Source organism: Lathyrus oleraceus, chromosome 3, assembly GCF_024323335.1.
Source record: "Lathyrus oleraceus cultivar Zhongwan6 chromosome 3, CAAS_Psat_ZW6_1.0, whole genome shotgun sequence".
Lineage (NCBI taxonomy): Eukaryota > Viridiplantae > Streptophyta > Magnoliopsida > Fabales > Fabaceae > Lathyrus > Lathyrus oleraceus.
The window spans coordinates 253,635,903-253,662,721 of record NC_066581.1 but is presented as its reverse complement, the minus strand read 5'-3'; the positions used below and the strand labels follow the sequence as shown (position 1 = coordinate 253,662,721).

At 29.5% G+C, this 26,819-nt stretch overlaps 2 protein-coding genes across 3 annotated transcripts; one reads left to right on the top strand and one right to left on the bottom strand.

The window, feature by feature from the left end:
* Positions 1–4,337: 4,337 nt before the first annotated feature.
* LOC127130702 (tyrosine-protein phosphatase DSP3) lies at positions 4,338–5,161 on the bottom strand. The gene is made up of 4 exons (XM_051059670.1): positions 5,158–5,161; positions 4,984–5,070; positions 4,831–4,874; positions 4,338–4,726 (listed from the first exon to the last, which is right to left on the bottom strand). The coding sequence occupies exons 1-4, from the start codon at positions 5,159–5,161 to the stop codon at positions 4,469–4,471; spliced, it is 393 nt and encodes a 130-aa protein (XP_050915627.1). The 3' UTR covers positions 4,338–4,468.
* A 4,076-nt stretch (positions 5,162–9,237) lies between these two features.
* On the top strand, positions 9,238–26,549 carry LOC127126709 (xyloglucan endotransglucosylase/hydrolase 1). Of its 2 annotated transcripts, none has more exons than XM_051055688.1 (4): positions 9,238–9,471; positions 9,555–9,655; positions 25,876–26,069; positions 26,150–26,549. In XM_051055688.1, exons 1-4 carry the CDS (start codon positions 9,285–9,287, stop codon positions 26,547–26,549), a joined length of 882 nt encoding a protein of 293 aa, XP_050911645.1. In that variant the 5' UTR covers positions 9,238–9,284. The 2 variants fall into 2 exon arrangements, with proteins under 2 accessions (XP_050911645.1, XP_050911644.1); XM_051055687.1 differs by lacking the exons at positions 25,876–26,069; positions 26,150–26,549 and adding exons at positions 9,747–9,940; positions 10,021–10,632 and having other exon boundaries at positions 9,260–9,471.
* Positions 26,550–26,819: the final 270 nt, after the last annotated feature.

The window sequence follows — 26,819 nt, the reverse complement described above, 5'->3', positions numbered from 1 at the left end:
ATTACCTCTAAAACTTAGAGATATAAAAAATATGTATAATGTATTATAGATATTAATCGTTACCTCTAATATTAGTAAAGTTACACAGTATAAAAAAGTTCTTAAGATAAATATTCAATAAAAACAAATATTAGTCTAGAAATTATTCATAATCAATATTTATTAAAATTGATCTATCACAATTTAATTTAAATCACCAAAATTTAAATTTTAATATGTAATAAAAAAAAATTTTAGTCTCTTTAAAAAAATAAAGTTTATTTGTCACTAATAATAGAAGAAGGGCAACTATTTTTAAGACAAAACATCGTAAATCAATGTAAAAAGTTATTCAAGACATTACTGTTATAAAACCTAATGTCATCATTAAAAAAATTGAATGTTGATAAAATATTTATAAAAAATTATATTTAAAGTTGTTGTCGATTAAATGCAATAATGAATATAATAAATGTTTAAATTTTGTATTATCATCATTATAACTGAAAATTGAAAAACTAATTGAATCCTATTACATTATACTTTTGCATATCCATATGTAATTTAATTTAATTTTTAATTTTTATTATTATACAATAAAATCACATCAAATTCACAACTATTTATTTCATAATAACAATAAAAAATTATTAATTTCATTTGTGAACTAAATTGAAATACTTATTAACAATAAAAATTTAATAAAAACATTAATATAAATTATAATGAAACAATTATACTACATTTCCTTTTAACCATTAATATTATCATTTTAATATACTATATTATTTATCAAAAAAAGTATAAATAAAGAATATAATATCATTAAAAAATGTCATAAAAATTAGATAATGAATATAATAAATAATTATATTTTTCACTATTAAGATTATTATTGAAAATTGAAAAATGCATATGAATAATAAATATATTATTTTATTCTAAATATTAATAAAATTAATACATATAATATTTTATCCTAAATAATAATAGCACATAGTAAAATATTACAGAAAACAAATATTTTCTTTTTATAAATAATTTAATAAAGACGTGTATTATCATTATTATAAACAATTATATAATTAAAAAAACTCATGAAATAATTACAATAAATATAATAGACTTTTTTTACATCATAAAAGAATACTGATGAATGGATGGACTCACAACTCATACTGATGAATGAATGGATGGACACACATTTTGGTGATATAATAATAAAATTTTATAATGGGTTAAGGTTTATTATAACTCACAACTCATACAGTTGAAAATTGAGTGAGATGACTGTTTACTTACGTATTAAATAATTGACTAATTCAATTTTATTATAATTAAGAATTAATTAAATTTTAATTACATTATAATTTAGATATATTATTCATTGATTATTATGGAAATCATATTTTACACGTTTAATAAATAATTTTATGATAATTAACTATTCATTGGATTCCAATTGCATTATAATTTGTAATTGATAATCAATACACATTTACTTATATATTATTATTATTATTATTATTATTATTATTATTATTATTATTATTATAAATATTCATATCATTCTTTTTAAATATAACAAACAATCAATATAAAAGAGATCATTTTGTACAATATTTTATTCATCTTTATAATTAAATATATTTATTCTTTTTTATAATCAAAATAAAAAAATTCATATTGTTGATAGATTATAAATAAAAAATATAGATATTAAATTAATATAACAAATATTTATTAAAATTAATCATCACCATTTAAAGTATATTATACTATATGAACGTTGCTTCACATTAATTAAAATATTAAAATACAATTCATTTGAATCATAAAAAATTAATTTAGCCTCTCTAAAAAAACATTTATTGGTGATACTAATAAATAAACTGAATCTTGATAAAATATTTACAATAAACTATATATAAAGTTTTTTTATTTTATTTTAAGAACCACAACTATATTTAAAGTTGTTAATAATTAAATTCAGTAATAAAAATAATAAAATTTTAAAATTTTATTACTACTCAAAATTGAAAAGTACATATGAATAAAAAATATGGTATTTTATTTCACATGAGTACTAAAATAAATAATTTATTTAATATTGTATCCCAAATATTAATGGCACATAGTAAAATGTTAAAAAAAAAAAAATTTATTCGCTATAAAAATAAATAAATCTTCTTTGTCACTAATAATAGAAGAGAGTCAACTACTTTTAAGACAAAACCTAATAAATCATTGTAAAAATTTATTGAAAAACATTAGTGTCATAAAAATTAATACCATAATTTAAAAAAAATGTTGATAAAATATTTACAATAAAGTATATTATTTATCAGAAAAAAAGTTAAATAAAATATTATTTATGGGCATGAAAAACTCATAAATGATTGTAAAAAAATTATTGAAAAAATAATGTCTTAAAAATTAATTCCATCATTAAAATCTATCTTAAAAATTAAATAATGAATATAATAAATAATTAAATTTTGTATTATTAATCTTATTATTGAAAAAATAAAAATGTGTATGAATAATAAATATGTTATTTTATTTATCAACATAAAAAAACATTAATACATATAATATTGTATCTCAAATATTAATATCATTTTAAAAAATTTAATATAAAACTCATGAAATAGTGACAATAAATACAATAGACTATTTTTTAAATCATGAAAGAAAACCGATGAATGGATGCACTTGAGTTACACATTTTGATGAATATAATAATAAAATTTCATTATAACTCACAACTCATTCAGTTTAAAAGGGGTTGATATTGTTGTTTACATACATATTAAATGATTCACTAATTCCATTTTATCATAATTAAGAATTAATTGGATTATAATTGCATTATAATTTAGAAATAATATTCATTTATAATTATGAAATCATATTTTACACGGTTAATAATTATTTTTATGACAATGTAATAAAATAAAATAAAAACAACGTAGAAATCATACCAATTCATGCCATTTCCTAGCAATTGTTTTTGAGCCAAGGGTATGGGGAATAGTTTGCTTACTTCGATTTTGTGCGTTTAGTGTTGCTTTCTTAATAAAATAAAATAATTGATTAATTTGATCATTGATTAGGTTAATTCCATTAGGCTTTTAATGTTGTTTTTGTATTAAATGATCTTTAATCATGATTTCAATCACCATGTTAATTGCCTTGTAATTACCATGATTATAATTGTATGCCACGCATGATTTTTGACCATTAGGTTAACTCCATTCAAATTGTCCATTGGATTGTGATTATCTTGTTAAATTGAAAATGACATTTCAATTTGTTTTGATGTATGCCTTGTGTATGTCATTTCTCATCATGTTCATTGAATACATTATTCATTATTTTTCCATGATTACATCCATCTCCATTTGATTTTATGATGTCATTGAATGTGCTTATTTTGATGCATTATTTTTCATTTACCTTGATCCGTACTAACTTCATTTGCTTTATGTGAATCATGTGACTTCAAGTTTGATCCAAGTTATGTTCTTATTATCACCATTGCTTATATTTTGCCTTGTATTGGTTGTTTACATGTGAGGACACCATGCCACTTGATTATTTTAGGCATGGTATTTGAGTTATAACTTGTATGGTCTTCATTCCCTTTCCTTGTATTGTTTAGTACCATCCCCAATTATGGGTCATATGTCCCCTCTTCCCATGAAAGTGCAATAGTCTAGGTTTCATTTCCTTTAATGTTCTCCATGCATGCTAACTAAAATGACAGCGCTTTTTTTCCTGGTGAAAGCGCTCTCTAAAGTGGCTCTTTAAGCCCTTTAAGGGCCACTTTAGAGGGCGCTTTTTAAAGAAAGCGCCCTCTAAAGTGGAAACTTTTAAGGGTTTAGAGGGCGCTTTTACTGGAAAGCGCCCTCTAAAGTGAAAATTTAAAGGGTTTAGAGGGCGCTTTTACTGGAAAGCGCCCTCTAAAGTGGAAATTTAAAGGGTTTAGAGGGCGCTTTTACTGGAAAGCGCCCTCTAATGTGGGTGGTTATTTAAATTTTTTTTTTTAAAAGCGCTATATTTTTTTATTTATTTTAGACAACCTGTATATTGAAGCAGTACACCTAAAACTGTATAATTTGAAGCCCCTTTTCCCACATTGCATTCAACAAGCCTTATATACAACAATCCATACATATACAACAATCCACTGATATATAATCGTTTAACTTCTAAAGATTCTAAATATACAACCAATTCATAACTCAAAAAGAAATAAAACTAAGTAGCAAAAACATCTCTGAGATGTATGTTTTTTTTAGTTCTTTATTGTTAACTATGAATAAAACTAAGTAGCAAAAGCATCTCTGAGAATATGCATGTCAATAGCAGTACTCAAAAGATCTTTAAAAACCCTAAGGATATATGTTCAAAGACTCCAAAAAATTACTTTGAAGTATGAGTTCTCTACCAAATCCAAAAATGGAGTTGATAGCCAGTGCAGCAGCTAAAACGATGTCAAACGGGGTGGCTTCTGCGTAGTCTCGCCTTGATACATCAATCTGCGCTTCTTTGAAGCACCTTGATACTGGTAGATGATGCTGTAGAGGCACTGCCTAAGATTTATGATGTCAAACATCTCTATAAATGTTAAATCCGTTGTCCTGGATTTAGCACCAGCAGAGCATTGGTACTCCTCAAACACAGAAGACAGACACCAGTTCTGCATCTTTCTGAAGCAACCAACTACACAACCTGTTCTATGCTGCATTACAGAAGAAAAATCATCATTAGAACAAACAATAATTAGGAATTCAAAACAGAAATTCAGAATTGAGAAGATAAACTTGCAAGTGATCAATCTTATACCTTTCCTCGTTTGCAATGAATCAAAACAGGGTGATTTCTCACATCTGAAACCAGACAAAATTAAGGAATTAGATATCTAACAAACAAGAGAAACACCAACAAAGATATACAAAAAATCTGCATTCCAAAGTTGAATAAGCTTGCTTCAAATACCAAGTAAAATTTTCAAAGCCTCCATAATAGAATCACTGAGAATAGGTAAAGAAACTTCCTGCAGAAAAATACAAAGATTTATTAACTCTAAAATAAAAAAAGAGAGATAAAACCAAAAATGAATCACCAATCCACATAGGTCAAATTTCATGATTATTAGCAGCTAACACCAACCCATATTTATGATAAACCCCAAACCCCCTTTTTCCCCTAATTATACAATTAAACCTAAAACCTTAATCTAATAATCTGCAAAAATAACACAATCACAGAAAAAATTCAAACTTTGAGTAATACACATACATTTCATGATTTCAATGAAATTTCATTAACAAAATTCAGAATGATTCAAACAATCACAGACTTTTTAACAACAATCAAAACCCAATTCAAAACATCATACATTGAAATAACATGATTAAACACATTTGAACACATATATGATGAATACGAATATAAAAAATTACTGTTTTCCCCTCAATTCCAAATTGAAATAGACGAATATTCTGTGATTTAAGAAACTCCAAATTCTCCTCCGGATAGGGTTCAGGACACAAGTATCTGCATCAATTCGAAAAAAGTTTCACCCTAACCATATATATATATATATATATATATATATATATATATATATATATATATATAACATCAATAAATCAATAAATAAAGAGTCATTTTAATCATAGTTAACAATAAAGAACTAAAAAAAAATGGAACAGTTGGTGAAATTTAACCCATAATGCCTAGTCTCCATTGCTAGCATTGCAACACAATAATTATTGTTGAGAATACTCAATAAATGTATGAACCAAGAAAAATGAAACCAAAAATGAACAATAGCGAACGTCAGAAGAGAAACCAAGTAATATGAAGATTAGAAAAATACCTATGGTGTCAAAATCGAACAGCTAACAACGAATTAATAGAAGGAGGAAACGTCGTAGATCTAACAGAGGTGGAAGGAGAATGCCTTAGAAGTAGCGAAAATCGTAGCAGTGAGAACCCTAACGTGAAAAAGAACGAAAATAACAGAGAGTGAAATAACAAAACGCGCAGTATGTTATAATTTTAATGTTTACTGAAGGGGACCTTAGAGGGCGCTTGTGGAAAAAAAGCGCCCTCTAAAGGGGGCCTAAGAGGGCGCTTATGAAAGCGCTCTCTAAGGCTTTCCAAAAGCGCTTTATAAACTGGAAATGCACATGGACTTATAGAGCGCTTTTTTAAAAGCGCCCTCTAAGGGTAACCTTAGAGGGCGCTTTCTAAAAAACGCCCTGTATTGTTGTCCCTCTATCTCCTCCTTATTTTTTCGCTTCACCTTAGAGGGCGCTTTATTACAAAAGCGCCCTCTAAAGTGCGCTGTCTATTCCAGTTGTTCGCTCCTTATTTTTTCGCTTCACTTTAGAGTGCGCTTTTGTAATAAAGCTCCCTCTAAGATGCGCTGTCTATTCCAGTTTTTGGTGTAGTGCTTTATCCAACGTCAAATGTTTTCCAAATCAAATTCACATCAAAGCAACGCGGGTGCTTGATTCAACGCCAAGTATCTCTTCATCATTATCCATTCCATTACGCCTTTCACTTCTCATTCCATTCTCCCATCTATCACTTCTCAACCTATCTTTATTTCATTCTTCATTTTCATAATAAATTCCAAACGCTTGATCCAACGTCAAATGCCTTTTTCAAATCTTTTCTCAATAAACTGGAATGCAAAAGTGGGATGTACGTACTTATGCACAATACTCAAGTACTTGGATTGTCGGCTGTACCTAGCTTGTGGCCCGATTGCTTGACTTTCTACCAAAAAACACTTAACAATAAAACGAGTTCAATTTGGTGCACTGAGAGAGAAACATAATGGTTAGGATCACACTATCCTCTCAACTCCCGAGTATTCTGATTGTTGGTCGTACTTAGCCAAGGGCTAGATACTTGTCTCTCTTTAAGTACCAATGATTAACACACCAAACCATTTCATAAGTAAAACTCTTTTGGATGAAAAAGAATCCTCTCAACTCCCAAGTATTTAGATTGTCGGTCGTACCTAATTTGTGGTCTAAGACTTGTCTCCGTACTAAAATCAACCACAACCAATGAAATCCATTTTTCTTCCTTAGGGAATCTTTCAAAATCTTCCTTTTCAGAAAGGGCATGTTACTTCCTTTCTACCGCGAACGAAGCTTAAGCCTCCCATGTGCGAGCAAACAAGTAATGTTTAACTGCTAGGATGTGATCCAAGCGCATCCATTTTCTACCGCAAACTAACAAACACTTAAGCCTCCCAAGACGTGAGCTTACAATCAATTTAACTGCTAGAATGCAAATGTTAACAGTGTTCATTAAAAACAATCAACAAACACTCCCTTTTGTGATCAGAACTACGAAGCTCTGACTTCCTTATTGCACAAATGACGATACATAGGCACAAGGGTTTGAATCCTTTGTGAGCACATTAATAATGATTTCTTTTTCCCACTCATTTCTCTCCATTACACGATAGTAAGTAACCTTCAGATAAAAACATCAATATGCAAGAAGAACAAGCAAAGTGGTTTCCGTTGAGTACAATGGATGTGAGGGGTGCTAATACCTTCCCCTTGCATAACTGACTTCTACATCTGCTCTTGGTTACAAAGACCATTCTCTTGGGGTTTTATCGTTATTTTCACTTTCCTTTGGAATAAATAAAATCCGGTGGTGACTCTGTATTTTTTGCGGCGCGACAGCTGTTATGATAGCACTCGAAGGGATTGGTTCAGTCAACATTGTAGCGATCGTGCTTGTCCTAGTGCTATTAGAGGGTTGTTCTCCATTGTTATTTCTGGGAATAGCCAATCTTCTAGCGTATCTCCTTATAGGATTCCTAACTTCTCTCTTTGTTATTCTACCACTTCTTGGTCTCATGCACACTCAGAAATGAGAAATTAATGAAAATTAAAAACTTATAAATGATATTTTTTAAGATAAAATCAATAATTCACACAAAAAGGGTTCCACTAGGCGTGTCAATTATGTCAATTTGTTTATTGGTAAATTTGTTAAATAAAACAAATTTCTATTCATACTTAAGAGATCAAACTTGAAAATCTTCCAGAACATATTTGTGTGAATTTAAACCTTTGAACACCGTGTTATAATTGAAATCAAAAACACAATGTGAAGATAACCATGTATAATTTTGACAAGACTTGGAATATAAAAGATTTCGAAGACAAAGATAACTGAAATCGAAATGTAAAAATGAAGATAAAATGAAAAATGATCGAAATGTAAATGAATGCAAAAAAAGGCTTGAATGTAAAGTGCTTGGAATTTATAAATATGGAACACATACATACATTTTCTTTACTCGTTTTTCAATTACGCTTATACTTTGAGTATGTAGAAATATGAGTACAATTACATATCCCTATAATGTAAACAGACATTCCCTTATATACTAATCTAAAATAACCACCTACAAACGGTCGAATAAACAAACACGACACGTTTTACTTCCATGCAGTTGTTATCTTCGACGAGCCTCCACGTGTCTTCGAGTAACCACATGTTCTAATCCAATACTCGCTCTTTCAATCGGGCCAAATAACCACCTAGAACATTTGAAATTTCCACTAAGTTCATAGATGCTACTAACGCTCCTCGACCTTCAGCTGCTTAGACCACACTTGCCACATGCATAGTTTTCGACATGTTCAATAGCTTTCATCATGACACATTTATTCTTCCTTGCTATTTATAGTAAGGTCAAAAAATCTAAGGTAATAGTCTCTTACAATATGTGTTACTCATAAAGAAAGAATCTAATGAATATAAATGCTCTCTCCTGTTGACCCATGAATTGTTGGCCAACGAAATAGGACAGAAATCCTCCAAACTGATAGACGAGTCCACCTTAAAGATAAGAGTGACAAAATAATTTAATTAATTTATATTTTTCAAATAGAGATTACTATATTATCACAATTGAATGATGATTACAATTTTGAGCAATAAAATGTTTATATATTTCTAAATATTTGTACTCTAATTGTGAAATGATGGATGATTAGCTATATAGAAGTTAACAATACATAATAAACGCGTAATAGGGTCCCATTATCGGTTGGTTACAACGCTAAAATCCTAACAAAGCCTAATACATGATCCTTTGCCTCCCACCCTCCATGAAAATAATAAATAACAACAAGACACATACATAATGAACGAGAGAGGAACATGGGTCCATAACCCTCTAAGCCAAGGGTCTTGGGCTTATATATACCCAAGTCTTAGCCACTTATTTGAACACAACAACACACAACATGGGTTCTTCATTTTGGACAGTGTGTTTGATTCTAGCATCACTTGTTTCTTCTTCATTCTGTGCTCTCCCAAGGAAGCCAGTGGATGTACCATTTGGTAGAAACTATTACCCTACTTGGGCTTTTGATCATATCAAATACTTCAATGGCGGTTCTGAGATTCAGCTTCATCTTGATAAGTCCACTGGTTAGTACTGTATTATTATTATTCCCTGTATAGTTTTAAACCTGTCACTACACTGTTCATGTATCTAACTAGTTTTTGAACAGGTACTGGTTTTCAGTCCAAAGGTTCATACTTGTTTGGTCATTTCAGTATGAACATTAAGATGGTTCCTGGTGATTCTGCTGGAACAGTTACTGCTTTCTACGTATGTAGTACATGTACATAAAATTATAGTTTTCTGTTTCTATTTTTACTAGTAATGACATTAGTTGTGAATGGAACTACTTTTCATGCAGTTATCTTCACAAAATGCTGAACATGATGAGATAGATTTCGAGTTCTTGGGGAACAGAACAGGACAACCTTACATTTTACAAACAAATGTGTTCACTGGTGGACAAGGTAACAAAGAACAAAGGATATTTCTTTGGTTTGATCCAACAAAAGAATTTCACAGATACTCCATTCTATGGAACATGTACCAGATTGTGTAAGCATTACTTGACTCAACTACTATTGCAATATTGATAAAACAATATAGCTTAACCTATATGATTGATTTGATTGCAGTTTCTATGTGGATGATGTTCCAATAAGAGTGTTCAAGAACAGCAAAGATTTAGGAGTGAAATTTCCATTTGACCAACCAATGAAAATATACAACAGTTTATGGAATGCAGATGATTGGGCAACAAGGGGTGGATTAGAGAAAACAGACTGGTCAAAAGCACCATTCATAGCAGGATACAAAAGCTTCCACATTGATGGGTGTGAAGCATCTGTTAATTCAAAATTCTGTGCAACACAAGGAAAGAGATGGTGGGATCAAGCTGAGTTTCGTGATCTTGATGCAGCTCAATGGCGTAGCTTAAAGTGGGTGAGAGAAAAATACACCATTTACAATTACTGCACCGATAGAAAACGTTTACCTCAAATTCCCTCCGAATGCAAAAGAGATGGTGACATTTGAATTTTCATGCATACTTTTACCACTTACTTTACCATAAATCTCTTCTCGTAAGTATTTGTATCATAAATTATTTGTTCTTGTCTTGTCACCGTTATATCATTTGATCAACTATGTAATATTTCAAGGTTGAACCTAAGGGAGCCTTTATATATGTATCTGTAATGATCTATATTGATTGGTCATTTATCAAAAAAAATAACATTTGTTTGCTATACATACATTGCCATTTCATGGTAATAATATGATCTTGATATTTCATAACTATCGGTCAGCAGGACAAGCTTTTAATTACATGAGTGAAGTTTCTTTTTATAGTACTTGAGAAGTTATAATACGCATCACTATTAGTTATATTATCATTTATAAACATTACTACAAAAAATTCATTTTACCACGAGTTGGAATAATGATTTTACTATGGGTGATGGTTTGTATAACGTAGGGTGTGATAGTAAGTGTGCTATTTTCTACCATAGGTGAATGATTGTGTGGAGAAACTAGGTAGCGCGTCACATTTCACCACTGTCATGACAATCAATCTTGATGAAATATCGCTAGATCATGGGTTCGATTCCCAACCTTAGTGAATCGTCACAAGGAACTGTTGTCTCATTTTGGATATGAGTATGAGTGTATGAATAACTTCATTTTATGCTCGCACCACCTAAAACAACTTTTTCAAACAATTCATCATCTTCATTTATACTCGGTTCGACGTTTACATCCAGCAGTGCCAATTTCTACATCATAAAAAACAACAGCAACACCCAACGCACATGTCATGTTATAAGACCACAAAACATATGCAACACACAAAACGTAAGTTTAACATACTTCATAAAGCTCATCCAACTATTGTTAAATTCTTGCTCATATGCTAATCTTTCTTCCAACTTCTTATCGTACATCCTATCCAACTCTTTCTTTCGCAATCCCACTCATGCATTAATCTTTCTTCAAACTTCTTATCTTAGTGCTCGACCATCTCTTTCTTTTGGGATTTCCGTTCCTATGCTAACTTTTTATCAATGAGTTTGTCCATCTCTTTCTTTTGCAAGTCTTTACTCTTTCTTGATGTTCTAAAATATAATCTCGGGTAAATGCCTTGTCCAACACCACAAACACGTCCACCATGCTCATTTGTTCTGATTGCTTATACTAATATATCATATCATATATTTGGAACAAAGGAACATTGACTGACCATATCAACCAACAAATCCTACACAAAACATGAATAAGATATCATTATCAAAGCGACTTAAATTACACAAAATAAATCATACATTTAATATTCTAATTGACAAATAAATTTACTTACAATATTCTCAGTGACGGCACGTGAGGCATGTGAAGTGAACTCTCTAATTGATCTTTATCAAACCCTCTTCCACTTCTCAAAGTTGGAGAAGAAGTGTTGTGATCACGACTTATTGTTATCTCCAAGTTATTGTTTTTCATTAATAATTTCTCCTTCAAGTTTCTTGTAACCCCCACGAGACAATCTACGAGTCAATATTACGTTTTCTGATTGACTTTTAACCTGTTATAAACATAGTAAAATATTAATTTACATGGTTGTATCTAAAAAACATCAACATAAAACACAATAATATTATTCTTCAGAAAATAAGATTACTACTAACCAAGAAATCGTCAGAACTACGAGACTTGACAAATTTCTCTCAAACGTGTTTCTAATGTAATTATATTTCATAGATGGATGCTCAAGAGCATACTTAAGCTTCGTAATGTAAGCACACGTGAGTTGTGACCTTAAGCACGTCCAACGCTCACTAGCATAAAATGTCAACTTATTCTTCAAATTATCCTCATCAGTTTCTTCAAACTCAAAAGCTTACTACATTTACATCATCAAGTAGCTATTAGTAAATTAAAAAGTAATATCAAATCATATAAATTAAAATTAATATAGTTTAAATAGTCAATTATTCTTTTGTCCTTGTATCTTTTTTTAAATAAAATCCTTAAATGTTGATTTTCATTTGGTTTAGCCCCTAAAGTTAAAATGTGTAGGGAAATCTGCAAGTTTTATACGGATTTTAACTTTAGAAACTAAGAGCAAAATAATTTTAACATCTATTATCTATTTATAAATATTACATCCGATGCTTCAAACTATTTTAAGACACTTAACACTGACTTCCTCAAAAATAATCTACATCATCTTATTAGTTTATATGTACACCTTATACTAAACCATCAATCAAAACATCACTATCTGCAATACCCATTCTTTGACTCTTTCTGTATCGAAACTCTCTTTTCACCTTCTCTAATTTCTAATAATACGTTATAATAATGAATATTGAATCATTATATATTAACTAAAAATAAGACTCGCTTTTAAGTATTTTTAAAGTCATTGACTCATGATTTTTAGTTGTTATGATAAATCATAATTTATTTAATTTGTATTATCAATATTATAGAAAAATATAATTTTATACATTCTTTGGTCAATATTATTTTTTGTACGAATAATAAATATACTATTTTATTTTACTCAATTTTTAAAAAATATAAAACATATAATATTTTTATCTCAAATATTAATAGCATCACAAAGGACCATAACAAAAAATTACCAAAATACAACATTTCCTTATATATTAATATTATTATAAATATTGATATAATTTTTTTAATATATAATATAGGAAACAATCAATATGAAAATAAATAAAAGATCATTTTTTATATTATTTTATTCATGTTAATAATTAATTATATTTATTATTTTTAATAATAAATATAGTTTTATTTAAATTATAAATAATAAACATAGATATTAATAAAAACTGAACATTTTATACTATTATGAGAAATACATTTTACACCTTTAAAAATTAGAGGCTTAGAAAATATGAATAATGTATTATATATTTTAATCATTATCTCTAATATTAATAAAATTACACAGTATAAAAAAGTTACTAAAATAAGTATTCAATAAAAACAAATATTAGTCTAGAAATTATTCATAATCAATATTTATTAAAATTGATCTATCACAATTTAATTTGAATCAACAAAATTTAAATTTAAATTTGTAATAAAAAAATAATTTTAATCTCTTAAAAAAATAAAGTTTATTTGTCACTAATAATAGAAAAGGGACAACTATTTTTAAGACAAAACATCATAAATCAATGTAAAAAGTTATTCAAAACATTAATGTTATAAAACTTAACACCATCATTAAAAAAAATTGAATGTTGATAAAATATTTATAAAAAATTACATTTAAAGTTGCTCCCAGTTAAATGCAATAATGAGTATAATAAATGTTTAAATTTTGTATTATTACCATTATAACTGAAAATTGAAAAACTAATTGAATTCTATTAGATTATACTTTTGACTATCTATCTTGAATTTAGTTTTTAATTTTTATTATTAAACAAAAAAATCACATCAAATTTACAACTATTTATTTCATAATAACAATAAAAAATTATCAATTTCATTTGTGAACTAAATTGAAATACTTATAAACAATAAAAATTTAATAAAAACTTTAATATAAATTATAATGAAACAATTACACTACATTTCCTTTTAATGATTAATATTATCATTTCAATATACTATATTATTTATCAAAAAAAATATAAATAATGAATATAATGTCATTATAAAATGTCATAAAAATTAAATAATGAATATAATAAATAATTAAATTTTGTATTATTAATATTATTATTGAAAATTGAAAAATGGATATGAATGATGAATATATTATTTTATTTCTAAACACTAATAAAATTTATACATATAGTATTTTATCGTAAATATTAATAGCACATAATAAAATGTTACACAAACAAAATATTTTCTTTTTATAAATAATTTAATAAAGGCGCGTATTATCATTATTATAAACATTTATATAATTAAAAAAACTCATGAAATAATGACAACAAATATAATAGACTATTTTTTTAGGGATGAATGGATGAACTTGAGTTACACGTTCTAGTGAATATAATATGACAACAAATACTTAAAAACAGATTGATATGACTGTCTACTTACTTATTAAATAATTGATAAGTCAATTTTATCATAATTAAGAATTAATTGAATTTTAATTATATTATAATTTAGATATAATATTCATTTATTATTATGACAATCATATTTTATACGTTTAATAATTAATTTTATGATAATTAACGATGATTTTTTTTAAATAACCAATATTTTCAAATGAAATACCAAAATAACCTAAATTAAAAAAAATATACTAAAATAACCACCTTTTTTAATGGCGCATCCAATTAACCTAGAAAGAAGGCGCCATTGGAGCTGACACATGCTCCTAATGGCTTTGCACTCAGGCGCCATGCCTCTTGGCGCATGCATGTGTGGTGCCACATGCATTGACGCATGCAAACACTACATAGTGTATGCACCAATGTATGTGGTGCATGCACATTTAATTTTTATTTTTTTTTAAGTTAAATTTTAAATTTATAATTAATTAAAAAAATACTAAAAATAAAAATTATATTTATATTATAATGAAAAATTACATGGAATTGAAAAGAAATTCAATGACCCGTCCGATTGAAACGCTCCATGTTCCACATCCAGGTGCATTAGTCTGTCTTCGAGGTCTTCCACGATTTTTCTGAGGTGTTTGGGGTCTTTGAGTGCTGACATGATCCAATGATGACTTGTGTGAAGGTCCGGTGGAAGGTCCAACGGTATTTGATAGATATGTCATCATTTGTTCCCAATAATTAGGGGGAGGGGGTCGCCAACGACGCTTCTGTAATTGAGTTTGGTGCCCATGTTGTCGTAGTTGGGTCGTTGTGGTTAGGTGAATTATGGATGATATGGTTGCCCGAATTGGGACATTGAATCGGTTTAAAAACGAATCAATGCTTGTTGGGGTGTGCTATAGTCAAACAATGGTTGAGTGTTGTGGCAATGGGATGTTTGGGTGGTCATTGGTGGGGGGTTACGATGACATGAATTGTATGAATCATCTGGGCTATAGACTGTTGTGGTGTTGCGTATGGTTGTTGGTGGGTAGGGTTTGATTCTTGGTTTTGAGGTTGGATGTGTGACATAAATGGGTTGTGAGATTGGGTGTATATGGTAGAGTGATGATGTGAGGTTGATAGTTAGGTTTGGGTGGATTGACATTGTTCTTAGACGGGGATTTGTTGTTGGGCGTATGATGACGAAGCTAGTTGGCGTGGATCAATCAAATACCTTGACTCACACACAAATTGTGGCATTGTAACCGACTCTTTGTTGAAATAAATCCCCCAAACACGTCGGAGGTTCGAAGGGATCCATCTTACTTACTATCTGACGTTTACCAAGTCATAAGCCTATCAAAATATTTACAAAATTAGCTTTTCAGTTGTTGCAAAAGAGGATTACTGACCTGAATATTAAGGGGACATTCTCTGGCATAATGAAGTTATGCGAAGAAAGAAAAAGGGTCGCCCAAACAGCACCCGTATTCGAACCGAAATGGATACGGCGAACAAAATGGTTCAATTATGTAGTTCATGTCATCAGCCCGATCACAATCGTACTAACTGTCTCAGTGTTGGAACAAGCACAACAAGATAATTTTACATGTACCTCTTTTGCTTTATATTTAAAACAATATTTATTTCATATGATAACTTTGTGAGGATATAACATCACAAACAAATACACTTTCAACACACAAGTAACACATAAACAACAACACAATAGACTACAACAAATAAAATACCATTATTATAACTAAGCGATTACAACCATCAATTTTTTTTGAACATATTATACATCATCCTGTGAACATCTCTGTCAGTCTTAATATCCGTCCATTCACGCACTTCTTCATTTTGGTTGGACGTGGGCTCGAGCCATTGAGTTCTTCTAATCCTTTCACCATCTGCAATTTCTCCATCTAACCAACAGTTCAACGTCCGATTAAGAAGTTCAAATGAATCTATATTCTAAAGTCGAATTTTTATCGGATGTGCGACTACTGAAAAAATTAAGTCGACATTTCTCTTGTGAATGTATTCAGACATGGTTAAAGAACAAAAATTTGGAGGAGATTGAAGTAGAATGAAAGAACATGGGGTTGAAGGGTAAGAAGTAGTCTGCAAAAATATGGGAGATGTGCATGTTATTTATACATGAACCATGAAATGCATGCACCAAAACCCTATGCGCCACACACAGGGCAATGCATGCGCCAGATGCATGGACGCACACACTAAAGCACACATGCATGAGTCAAGAGGCATGACGCCTAGGTGCAAAGCCATTGGGAGTATGCGTCAGCTCCAATGGCGCATCCTCTCTAGGTTAATTGGTATATTTTTTGAAATTTTGGTTATTTTGATATTTTATTTGAAAATATTGTTTATTTTTAAAAAAATCATTAACAATTCATTGGATTCCAATTGCTTATAATTTGTAAATGATGTCAGACATGCTAAAAGATTGTGACGTACACTATTCTATTATATCTCAAGATAAACATAAACATTGTTTTATAAATTTTACTGTTCTATAAAATTAAAAAATATATATATTTATCTAAGTTAGTAATTAATTATTAGGTTAATATATTTTTGACTATAACTACATTAAGGTTAAACATATTTATTTTAAGTGCTCATTTATTTTATGCTTTCAAAGGAACATAGTTTTAATTTTAGTTTTTAGATTCATATATCTATTTTAAATTGACATCTAGAAAAATATACATAGTTGAAATAGTGGTTGTCTTGTCTAGGGGTGTAATCGGTTCGGTTTAGATCGATTTTTTGTCAAAAAATTGTCCGAACCGATGATATCTCCATTAGTTTAGTTTGATTCACTTTTTAGTATTTCTTAAAAATGAAACCAAACCAAACTAACCGATTTAGTTCGGTTTGGTTTGGTTTTGTTGATCAGTTTACAATATTTTTTTCTAAATATTATATTCATCAGTGTAGTATTTCCTATCATGTTTTTTTGATATATTTTATGCTATTACTTTTTCAAATAATATATTTCATGCTCTAATTTTCAAACAACTTACAAGTTGTTCTTAATCCATGCGAATCATTGACATAATTTCCATTGCATCTTGAAATAAGTTCACTATAAAATACAAATTTTGACACTTGACATTAGAAGGTTGAGAAGAGATTTGAAATCTTAACAAATAAAACACAACAATAAACACAAAAAGTATCAATACACATAAATTATTTCATACTTCAAACACACATCAAAACTATTTTATAACAAGATTAGAAGAAAATTCGTTGAAGAAGAAACATAAAAGGTAAAAAAAATGAAAACTAGCAAATAAAACTTAAACATGAATAAGACAACAAAAACCTATAAGAATAACACTGGCAAGAGAAGTTGTGGTGGCAGACAGTCAGAACAGCAGTTTGGTGAGACTAAGTTTTTATGGCTTATGGTTTCTATTTTTTTATGTTTGGATTTCGGTTTTTACTACATATTTTGTTTTAAAAAATGAATGTAAACAAAGATGGATAAGTGTTGAAACGATACAAAAATAGGACTTAATAATGAGCTAAATAAAATATTAAATAGATATTTATAGTCATCGCTTCGGTTCATCGATTTGGAGGTTCCTAATAACAAAAACTGAGCATCAAACCAAATCACTTTGGTTTTTATTGCGTTGGTTCAGTTTTTGAACCGAATCAAAAAAAATTGATTTTTCCAGTTTGGTTTGGTTTGAATTGATTTTTTTATTTTATCAAAAATGAGATTTTTTTATCTTTGTCAAAGTTCGAACACGTGACCTATAGAGAATACATATTGTATTTGTTTTTTAAAAACTGAAAATAAGTATTGAGATGTGTCACATAGGACTATGGATTGATGTGACACAAATGAAGTAGAAATGTCACTTCAGATTTAATATATATATATATATATATATATATATATATAATATATATATATATATATATATATATATATATATATATATATATATATATATATATATATGCCTATGGAATGATGTGACACAAATGAAGTAGAAATGTCACTTCAAATTTAATATATATATATATATATATATATATATATATATATATATATATATATATATATATATATATATATATATATATATATGACTATGGAATGATGTGACACAAATGAAGTAGAAATGTCACTTCAAATTTAATATATATATATATATATATATATATATATATATATATATATATATATATTAAATCTGAAGTGACATTTTTACTTCATTTGTGTCATATCATTATATATGTATTAAATCTGAAGTGACATTTCTACTTCATTTGTGTCATATCATTATATATTATATATATATATATATATATATATATATATATATATAATATATATATATATATATATATATTATATATATATATATATATATATATATATATATATATATATATATATATATATGTTGACGAACGTACCAAATTAGATTTCGTAAGTTATTTATATTGTATTATTTTATTTAAATTAATTTATGTATATGACTAAATTGTTTAATTTGTTTTAATATCTAATGGTAAAGTTGTGACATGATTTTCATGTGACAACTAATTTAATGTTTGTGGCCTGAAAATCCCTGGTTATATTTCATTATTTTATTTTATTTAATTCTTATATATTATTTGAACTATATTCAATTTAAATTTTTCTCTTGTATGTGCATAAGAATTATGACATATTGCTCGCAGAATTTTTAGTTCAAAATCCTTAATATACTCTGATAGGTTCAGACCCGATTGATGATCGTGTGAATCTTTATATTTGGAATCTATTAAATGGCGGGAACGGACCTAACATGTGTTTATTTGGTGTTGGATCTTTGCCGGGAACTACAGATCAGGGAATAGAATATTATTTGAAATAGTTGCGGACTGAGAATGATTGTCACACCCATAACAACTGACATCCGAAATAATGGAAACAGTGAGATAATTGGCGCTACTTAAGGCGCGACACGAGGCGACGATAAATTGCCAAATTGAGGAATTGAAGAAGAGACAAATTGTGATGGAGCAAATAATGCAACAATTACTCTCACAACAAGGTAATCAAATAAATAATTCAGTGGTTGATGATGTGGACGAAGCTACGGATGATGATGTGGACGAAGCTATGGTAGATGATGATGTTGATTGATTTTTTTCATTTGTTATTTTAGTTTTAAATATTATTTTTCGTAAATTATTGTAACTATTTTGAATTTAATCATTTTATATTGAAATTAGTATTTTATTTTTAAATATTAGTATTTTTTATTATTAATTGAAATTAATATTTTTTATTATGATAAATTTATAATTTTTTATTATTAATTTCGTAATAAATAAATTTTTAAATTATTATTATTAAATTTTGTAATTAATAAACAATTAAATATTTTTTTAATAAAAAAATAATTTGTGTCGTGGGAAACACGTCGCTAATCATAATTTTTTTTTCAAATCATTGTCGTGAAAAACACGTCACAAATATGATATTAGTGACGTTAAATTCACGTAGCAAAAATGCAATCATGGTCTGCAAACCTGACGTGGAGCAGTGCAGAAATGCAGGAGGATTTTGTGACGTGAAAATCACGTGGCAAATGTTGTGACGTAAATTTCACGATGCAACTTTGTGACATGATTTTCACGTGGCAAAGAAGTTATCACAACAGCTACTGCCTCGTGAAAAATTACGATGCTAATGTTGCTTTGTGACGTGATTTTCACCTTTGTGTCGTGAAAATCATGTCGTAACATACCATTTTTTTGTAGTGTTTAATAACTCTAAAAAATATTACTTGTGATCATTTTTTATATTTTTATTCTCATGTCTCTTTTGACACAGAAATCAATAATGTTATTCTTTGTCTATAGTTTATTTGTTCGTCGTAATATGGAGAATGTAATAGTGAAGTTTATCAATAAAATTAAAAAGTGTTGCATTCTCGATCATATTTCAATATCAAGAAATAGTGGCAAGCCTTTGAAATTTGTGTAATAACTAATCTGACACTAAATACATTTGTTTCAACTTTTACCTTTGCTATGATTTCAAGAAAACCAAAAACATTTAATAATTTTTGGGTTCACAAATCTCTTTTATTTTTAAAATTTGAGCAAATATATTTAGTAGAAATAATTGTTGGATTGTTAGATTATTTTGTTCAAAATGGGTGTGACATTATATTAACAAAATATATCAAGGTTTTTTTTTTATCTTTTTTGTTCTAATATTAAAAAATTATTTCAAGAAAAATAATAATGTTATATAAGATTTAAGCAAATAATATATATTAAAATTAAAAAATAGTTGTTATGTCAATATATTTTTAGTTTAGCCAAGGTTCGAGCTCACGATCTCAACAAAAGAATAATATGAACTTTGACATTTTAAAAGATAAATGTGAGTTTTTGGAGGTGCCAGATAAGACTAATGATGATGTGTCAAATGTAGAGTATTTGACATATGATGTGTCGTGATATAATCCGAAGATTTAATATTGTACTTTGCATTTGGGTAAACTATTGTTCTTCTGTGATATAGTTTTGTAATGCAGTTACAATGTTTTTGTTTCAGAAATATGCAAAATATGGTTTTGTATTCTATGATATGGTTATGTAATTCAGGTATAAACGAAAATATAAAAAAAATTCATCCATCGATTTTTAAATAAAACCGACGTAATAATATAGGGTTATTACCTCGATTTTTAAATAAAACTTAGATTTTATGTTGGGCGCGCCATCCGGCATTGTAAATAAAAAAAATGCAGATGTTGGGGTTTGAAGCTATGATTTGATAACTTTATCCCTCGATTTTTCATTAACTGAGGTGTTTAGCGGCATATTTTTATGTCGTCCTTCGTTACGTTGCTTCAGTAATCGATATTACATCTCTTTCGCGTGCAACGTTAAAAACGTTATTTGTAGTAGTGTGTCATGAAATATTTATAGTAACATATTAATGTTTAAGTTTTTTATTATATTTTAAATCATATAATATTCAATTTTCTTCACTTTTTATGTGGACGTTTAACGACAGGACACCTTTATTCCCCGATGATTTAAAAGACTCATGTAGACGTTGGGCGTTTATTTTCAATGGGCTACTTGAAAATGATGCTAATATATGATTTTGGCTTTGATATTTGTAAATATATGCTTTTGACTTTAATGTAAAAAATATTTAGATATAAATATATATATATATATATATATATATATAATATATATATATATATATTATATATATATATATTATATATATATATATATATATATATAGGTTTGTAATAAATGGAAAAAAAATTAAGTATTTCACCACGGTTGATTAAGAAGATCGTGATGATAGGTATCACACCAAATATTATATAGCATGCAATCTTTAGAGTAAAATTCTAGACTTTTATATATTGTATAGCGGTTGTTTATTATAATTGTTGTAATAGGTAGCATGTTAGCTAGTTTATCATACTGTTCACATGTTGGTGGTGGTGAAAAATATCATACTTATAATCACATTATATCTCACAACGATTATTAGTTAACCGTAATGATATTATTTTTCAACTATTGTAAAATGAGTTATTCGTAATAGTGAGGACATCTAATTCTTTTAATTGATATGCCCTATTCTTGGAGGGTAAAGAAAACAAATTTCTTTAATCCTTTTAGAAACTCAGGAGTGTACCCTTGCATTTGTTAGAAACTCCACAATACATCTTTTAATTTAATAAACTTTTTTTCGAAAAATTAATTTAAAAATATAAATGCTCCTTAATTGCATCAATGACACATTGCATCAATAATGAGGCTCATCAACCTGGCTTTCTAGTAGTTGCTTAATTGATGGAACAAGCCTTTCATGGATAAAACCTTCAACAGTTATAGCATAATAATCACAAATAATTTATTACAACTACAACTAAAATGTCCCTGTCAAAGAAAAATTACAACTAACATGCATATGTACATATAAATGATGGGATCTCATAAATGATTAACTTACTAAATAATGTATGCAACTAATTCATAAATCCAATGCATTCATTATCGAGTCCCCTATAGTCTCGTTTGAGTCATGCATCAAAGGATCCTCTCACGTGTAATGTTATATAGTTTATGCTAAGTTGTAGTAGATGAAGACAATTAAGAAAGAATACCTACATGATCCTCAAGGACCTATCCTAACCATGACCTATACTTAAGTTATACACAACCGATTTTGTGAGAAATTATTATAAAAATGTTTTATAATATAAAAATAGAAATCACGTGAAAATACAACTTTGACCAGCAAAGAAGGCAAGACTTTAGTATTTGTGTCTGGTACCATCAAATGCTCAGCTGAATTAGGTTTCCCGAATGTGCTTCTTTTAAATTTGATTCTATATATCTGGGTCCATTCTTACATCTTCTAGACATTTTTGTTGAACTGTAATTCCTTATTTTGAAGCAGGTTGTTCGCCAGAGTAAGGAAGTGTCAAACCACTTATGCCTATTTTAGTAGAGTTATCTATTTTGGACTTTTATAGTTTTGAGTTTTGACTTGAGGTCCAAGTTAACCTAAATCTATAAATAGAGGGAGTAACCCTTATTTTTGTAATGAGGTGAATAGAGTATTCATAACATTGTATTCACAGTATTTTGCAGTTGCAAAGTGAATAAGAAGTTTTTCACGGTTTGTGAGCAGAGAGAAACTCTGCAGAATTATATTATTCTTCGTTATTTACTTTCTTTCTTTCTCCATTATTCTTTCTTTTCATTGCAATTGTGTGGGTGATAACAATCTTGTTCATCAAGATTGATTGAAATTCTCCATGGGTTTTGGGGGATTTCCAACATCTGGTATCAGAGCTCCGGTTAAACAATTCGTGGGAAGAAAATCACCATGGCAACGAATCATCCAAACGAGTATTTTCCAGCAAACCTTCCGATTCTCAAGAACAACAATTATGAGAATTGGTGCAAGCAGATAAAAGTTGTGTTATGTTATCAAGATCTTTGGGATCTTGTGAAGGAAGGAATAACAACACTTGTAGAAGCTGCCACAGATCAAGAAAAGGCTACACATAAAGAATTGAAGAAGAAAGATTATAAAACTCTCTTTATAATCCATCAATGTGTTGATGTAGATAACTTTGAAATGGTTAGTGATGCAGAGTCAGCGAAAGAAGCATGGGAAATTCTGGAGAAATCGTTTGCAGGCGCGGAGAAGGTGAAAGAGGTGAGGTTACAAACTCACAAAAGAACATATGAATTGTTTCAGATGGCAGACAATGAAAGCATAACTGATTTTTCACCAAGGTTACGAAACTGGTGAATCAAATCAAGATATGTGGAGAAGTGTTGACATCAAGATCTGTTATTGGAAAGATCATGAGGTCGTTGGCTCCAAAGTTCGACCATGTGATAGTAGCCATAGAAGAGTCAAATTTTTTGTCAAAATTGACAAAGGAAAAGCTTCAAGGGATGCTTGAATCTCATGAACAAAGAATGAATAAAAGAGCTGTAGGAAATTCGAAGAGTGATATGGCTTTGCAGGCTCAATCATCAAAAGAAAGAAAAGGCAAAGGTAACTGGAATGGCAAAAAAGGTAGAAGAGGCTACAACAATTCGACTGGTCGAAATCAGCAAGAAGGAAACTGGTTGAATCAGAGAAAATCCTGGAACCAATGCAACCAAAGAGGTTGTGGTCAAAAGCCAGATAAGAGTCACATTCAGTGTTACAATTGTCAAAGGTATGCTCACTATTCTAGTGATTATCCAGAAAAGCAGAAGAATCAAGAAACTTATGCAAAGCTGGCGAAACATGAAAAAGAAGAGACATTATTGATGGTTATAACAATAGAATAAGAGAGATTTAAGGACCAGTGGTACTTGGACTCAGGATGCTCATCACACATGTCTGGAAGGAAAATTTGGTTTGTCAACATAAAACCCTCAATGAAGAACATGGTGAAATTTGAAAATGACAACACTCTAGCAACTGAAGGTGTTGGTGATGTTCTGATTATGAGGAAAGATGGCAACAGGTCAGTAATTTCAAATGTATTGTACATACCAGGCATGAAGAGTAATTTGCTCAGCATATGGAAGTTGGTTGAAAAGAACTACAAGGTATCGATCGAAGACAAAATGATTAGAGTTCTCGACTCAAATGGAAGGTTGATCTTGAAGGCTCCAATGCTTCAGAATAGAGCCTTCAAGATTGAGCTAAATGTGATGGAGCATAAGTGTCTTGCAATAGCAGGCAACAGAGATGAATGAATATGACATTATAGACTTGGCCATCTCAATTTTAAAGACATCAGAGATTTGAAGAGAAGAAATATTGTTTAAGGATTACCAGAAATCGACATTCCAAATGAAGTGTGTGAAGAATGCGTGCATGCAAAACAACATAAGAACAAGTTTAGTAAGGATACAGGAAGCAGGTCGAAGGCAATTCTTGAAGTCATATACTCTGATGTATGTGGTCCTCTCCAGGTGGATTCGATTGGAGGTAACAAATACTTTGTTACATTTATAGATGATTTCAGTCAAAAACTATGGTCTTACCTGATCCAGAAGAAAAGTGAAGTGATCGAGGTATTTGTCAAGTTTAAATCTATGGTCAAAAGACAGAGCGGTCGAAAGATCAAGATTTTGAGAACTGATGGTGGTGGAGAATATGTGTCGAAAGACTTTGATGCATTATGTATGAAAGAAGGGATTGTGCATGAGGTGGTGCCACCCTACACTCCACAGCAGAATGGAGTCACAGAAAGGAAGAATAGAACCATCATGAATATGGTTAGAAGTATGTTGAAATGCAAGAATCTATCCAAAGAATTATGGGGAGAAGCTGTGTCGACTGCGACATATATCCTTAACAAATATCTGACGAAGAAGCTAGAAGGAATCACACCAGAAGAATGTTGGTCTGGTGTCAAGCCTAGCTTGAATCATCTGAGGGTGTTTGGATCTGTATCACATAGACATGTGCCAGATCAGTTGAGAAGAAAACTTGATGACAAGTCGAGTCAGATGATCCTGATAGGATATCATTCGACTGGAGGATACAAGTTGTTCGACCAAGTGAATAAGCAAGTGGTGATCAGCAAGGACGTGATCATAAATGAGTTTAAAGAGTGGGATTGGAATGAGAATGTCAAGAAATATTCAGTGAGAATCTTTTGTGATGAACCAGCTAGTGAAGTCGAAAGAGAAGTTCGATAGGCAGAAGTCATAGGTGAAGCAGGCCCAAGAAGACATCAGAGAATAAGATACATGCCTGCAAGATTGCAATAATGTGTGATTACATCAGATGATGTGGTCGATAAAGAAGGTGAGTTGGTACATTATGCTTTTTGTTTCTATTTTTATTAGTAATGACATTAGATGTGAATGGAACTACTTTTCATGCAGTTATCTTCACAAAATGCTGAACATGATGAGATAGATTTCGAGTTCTTGGGGAACAGAACAGGACAACCTTACATTTTACAAACAAATGTGTTCACTGGTGGACAAGGTAACAAAGAACAAAGGATATTTATTTGGTTTGATCCAACAAAAGAATTTCATAGATACTCCATTCTATGGAACATGTACCAGATTGTGTAAGCATTACTTGACTCAATTACTATTGCAATATTGATAAAACAATATAGCTTAACCTATATGATTGATTTGATTGCAGTTTCTATGTGGATGATGTTCCAATAAGAGTGTTCAAGAACAGCAAAGATTTAGGAGTGAAATTTCCATTTGACCAACCAATGAAAATATACAACAGTTTATGGAATGCAGATGATTGGGCAACAAGGGGTGGATTAGAGAAAACAGACTGGTCAAAAGCACCATTCATAGCAGGATACAAAAGCTTCCACATTGATGGGTGTGAAGCATCTGTTAATTCAAAATTATGTGCAACACAAGGAAAGAGATGGTGGGATCAAGGTGAGTTTCGTGATCTTGATGCAGCTCAATGGCGTAGCTTAAAGTGGGTGAGAGAGAAATACACCATTTACAATTACTGCACTGATAGTAAACGTTTACCTCAAATTCCCTCTGAATGCAAAAGAGATGGTGACATTTGAATTTACTACTTACTTTACCATAAATTTCTTCTTGTATGTATTTGTATCATAAATTATTTGTTCTTTTCTTGTCTTGTCGCCTTTATATCATTTGATCAACTATGTAATATTTCAAGGTTGAACCTAAGGGAGCCTCCGTGTATCTGTAATTCTATATTGATTGGTCATTTATCAAGAAAAATAACATTTGTTTGCTATACATACATTGCCATTTCATGATAATAATATGATCTTGATATTGCATAACTGTCAGTCAGCAGGACATGCTTT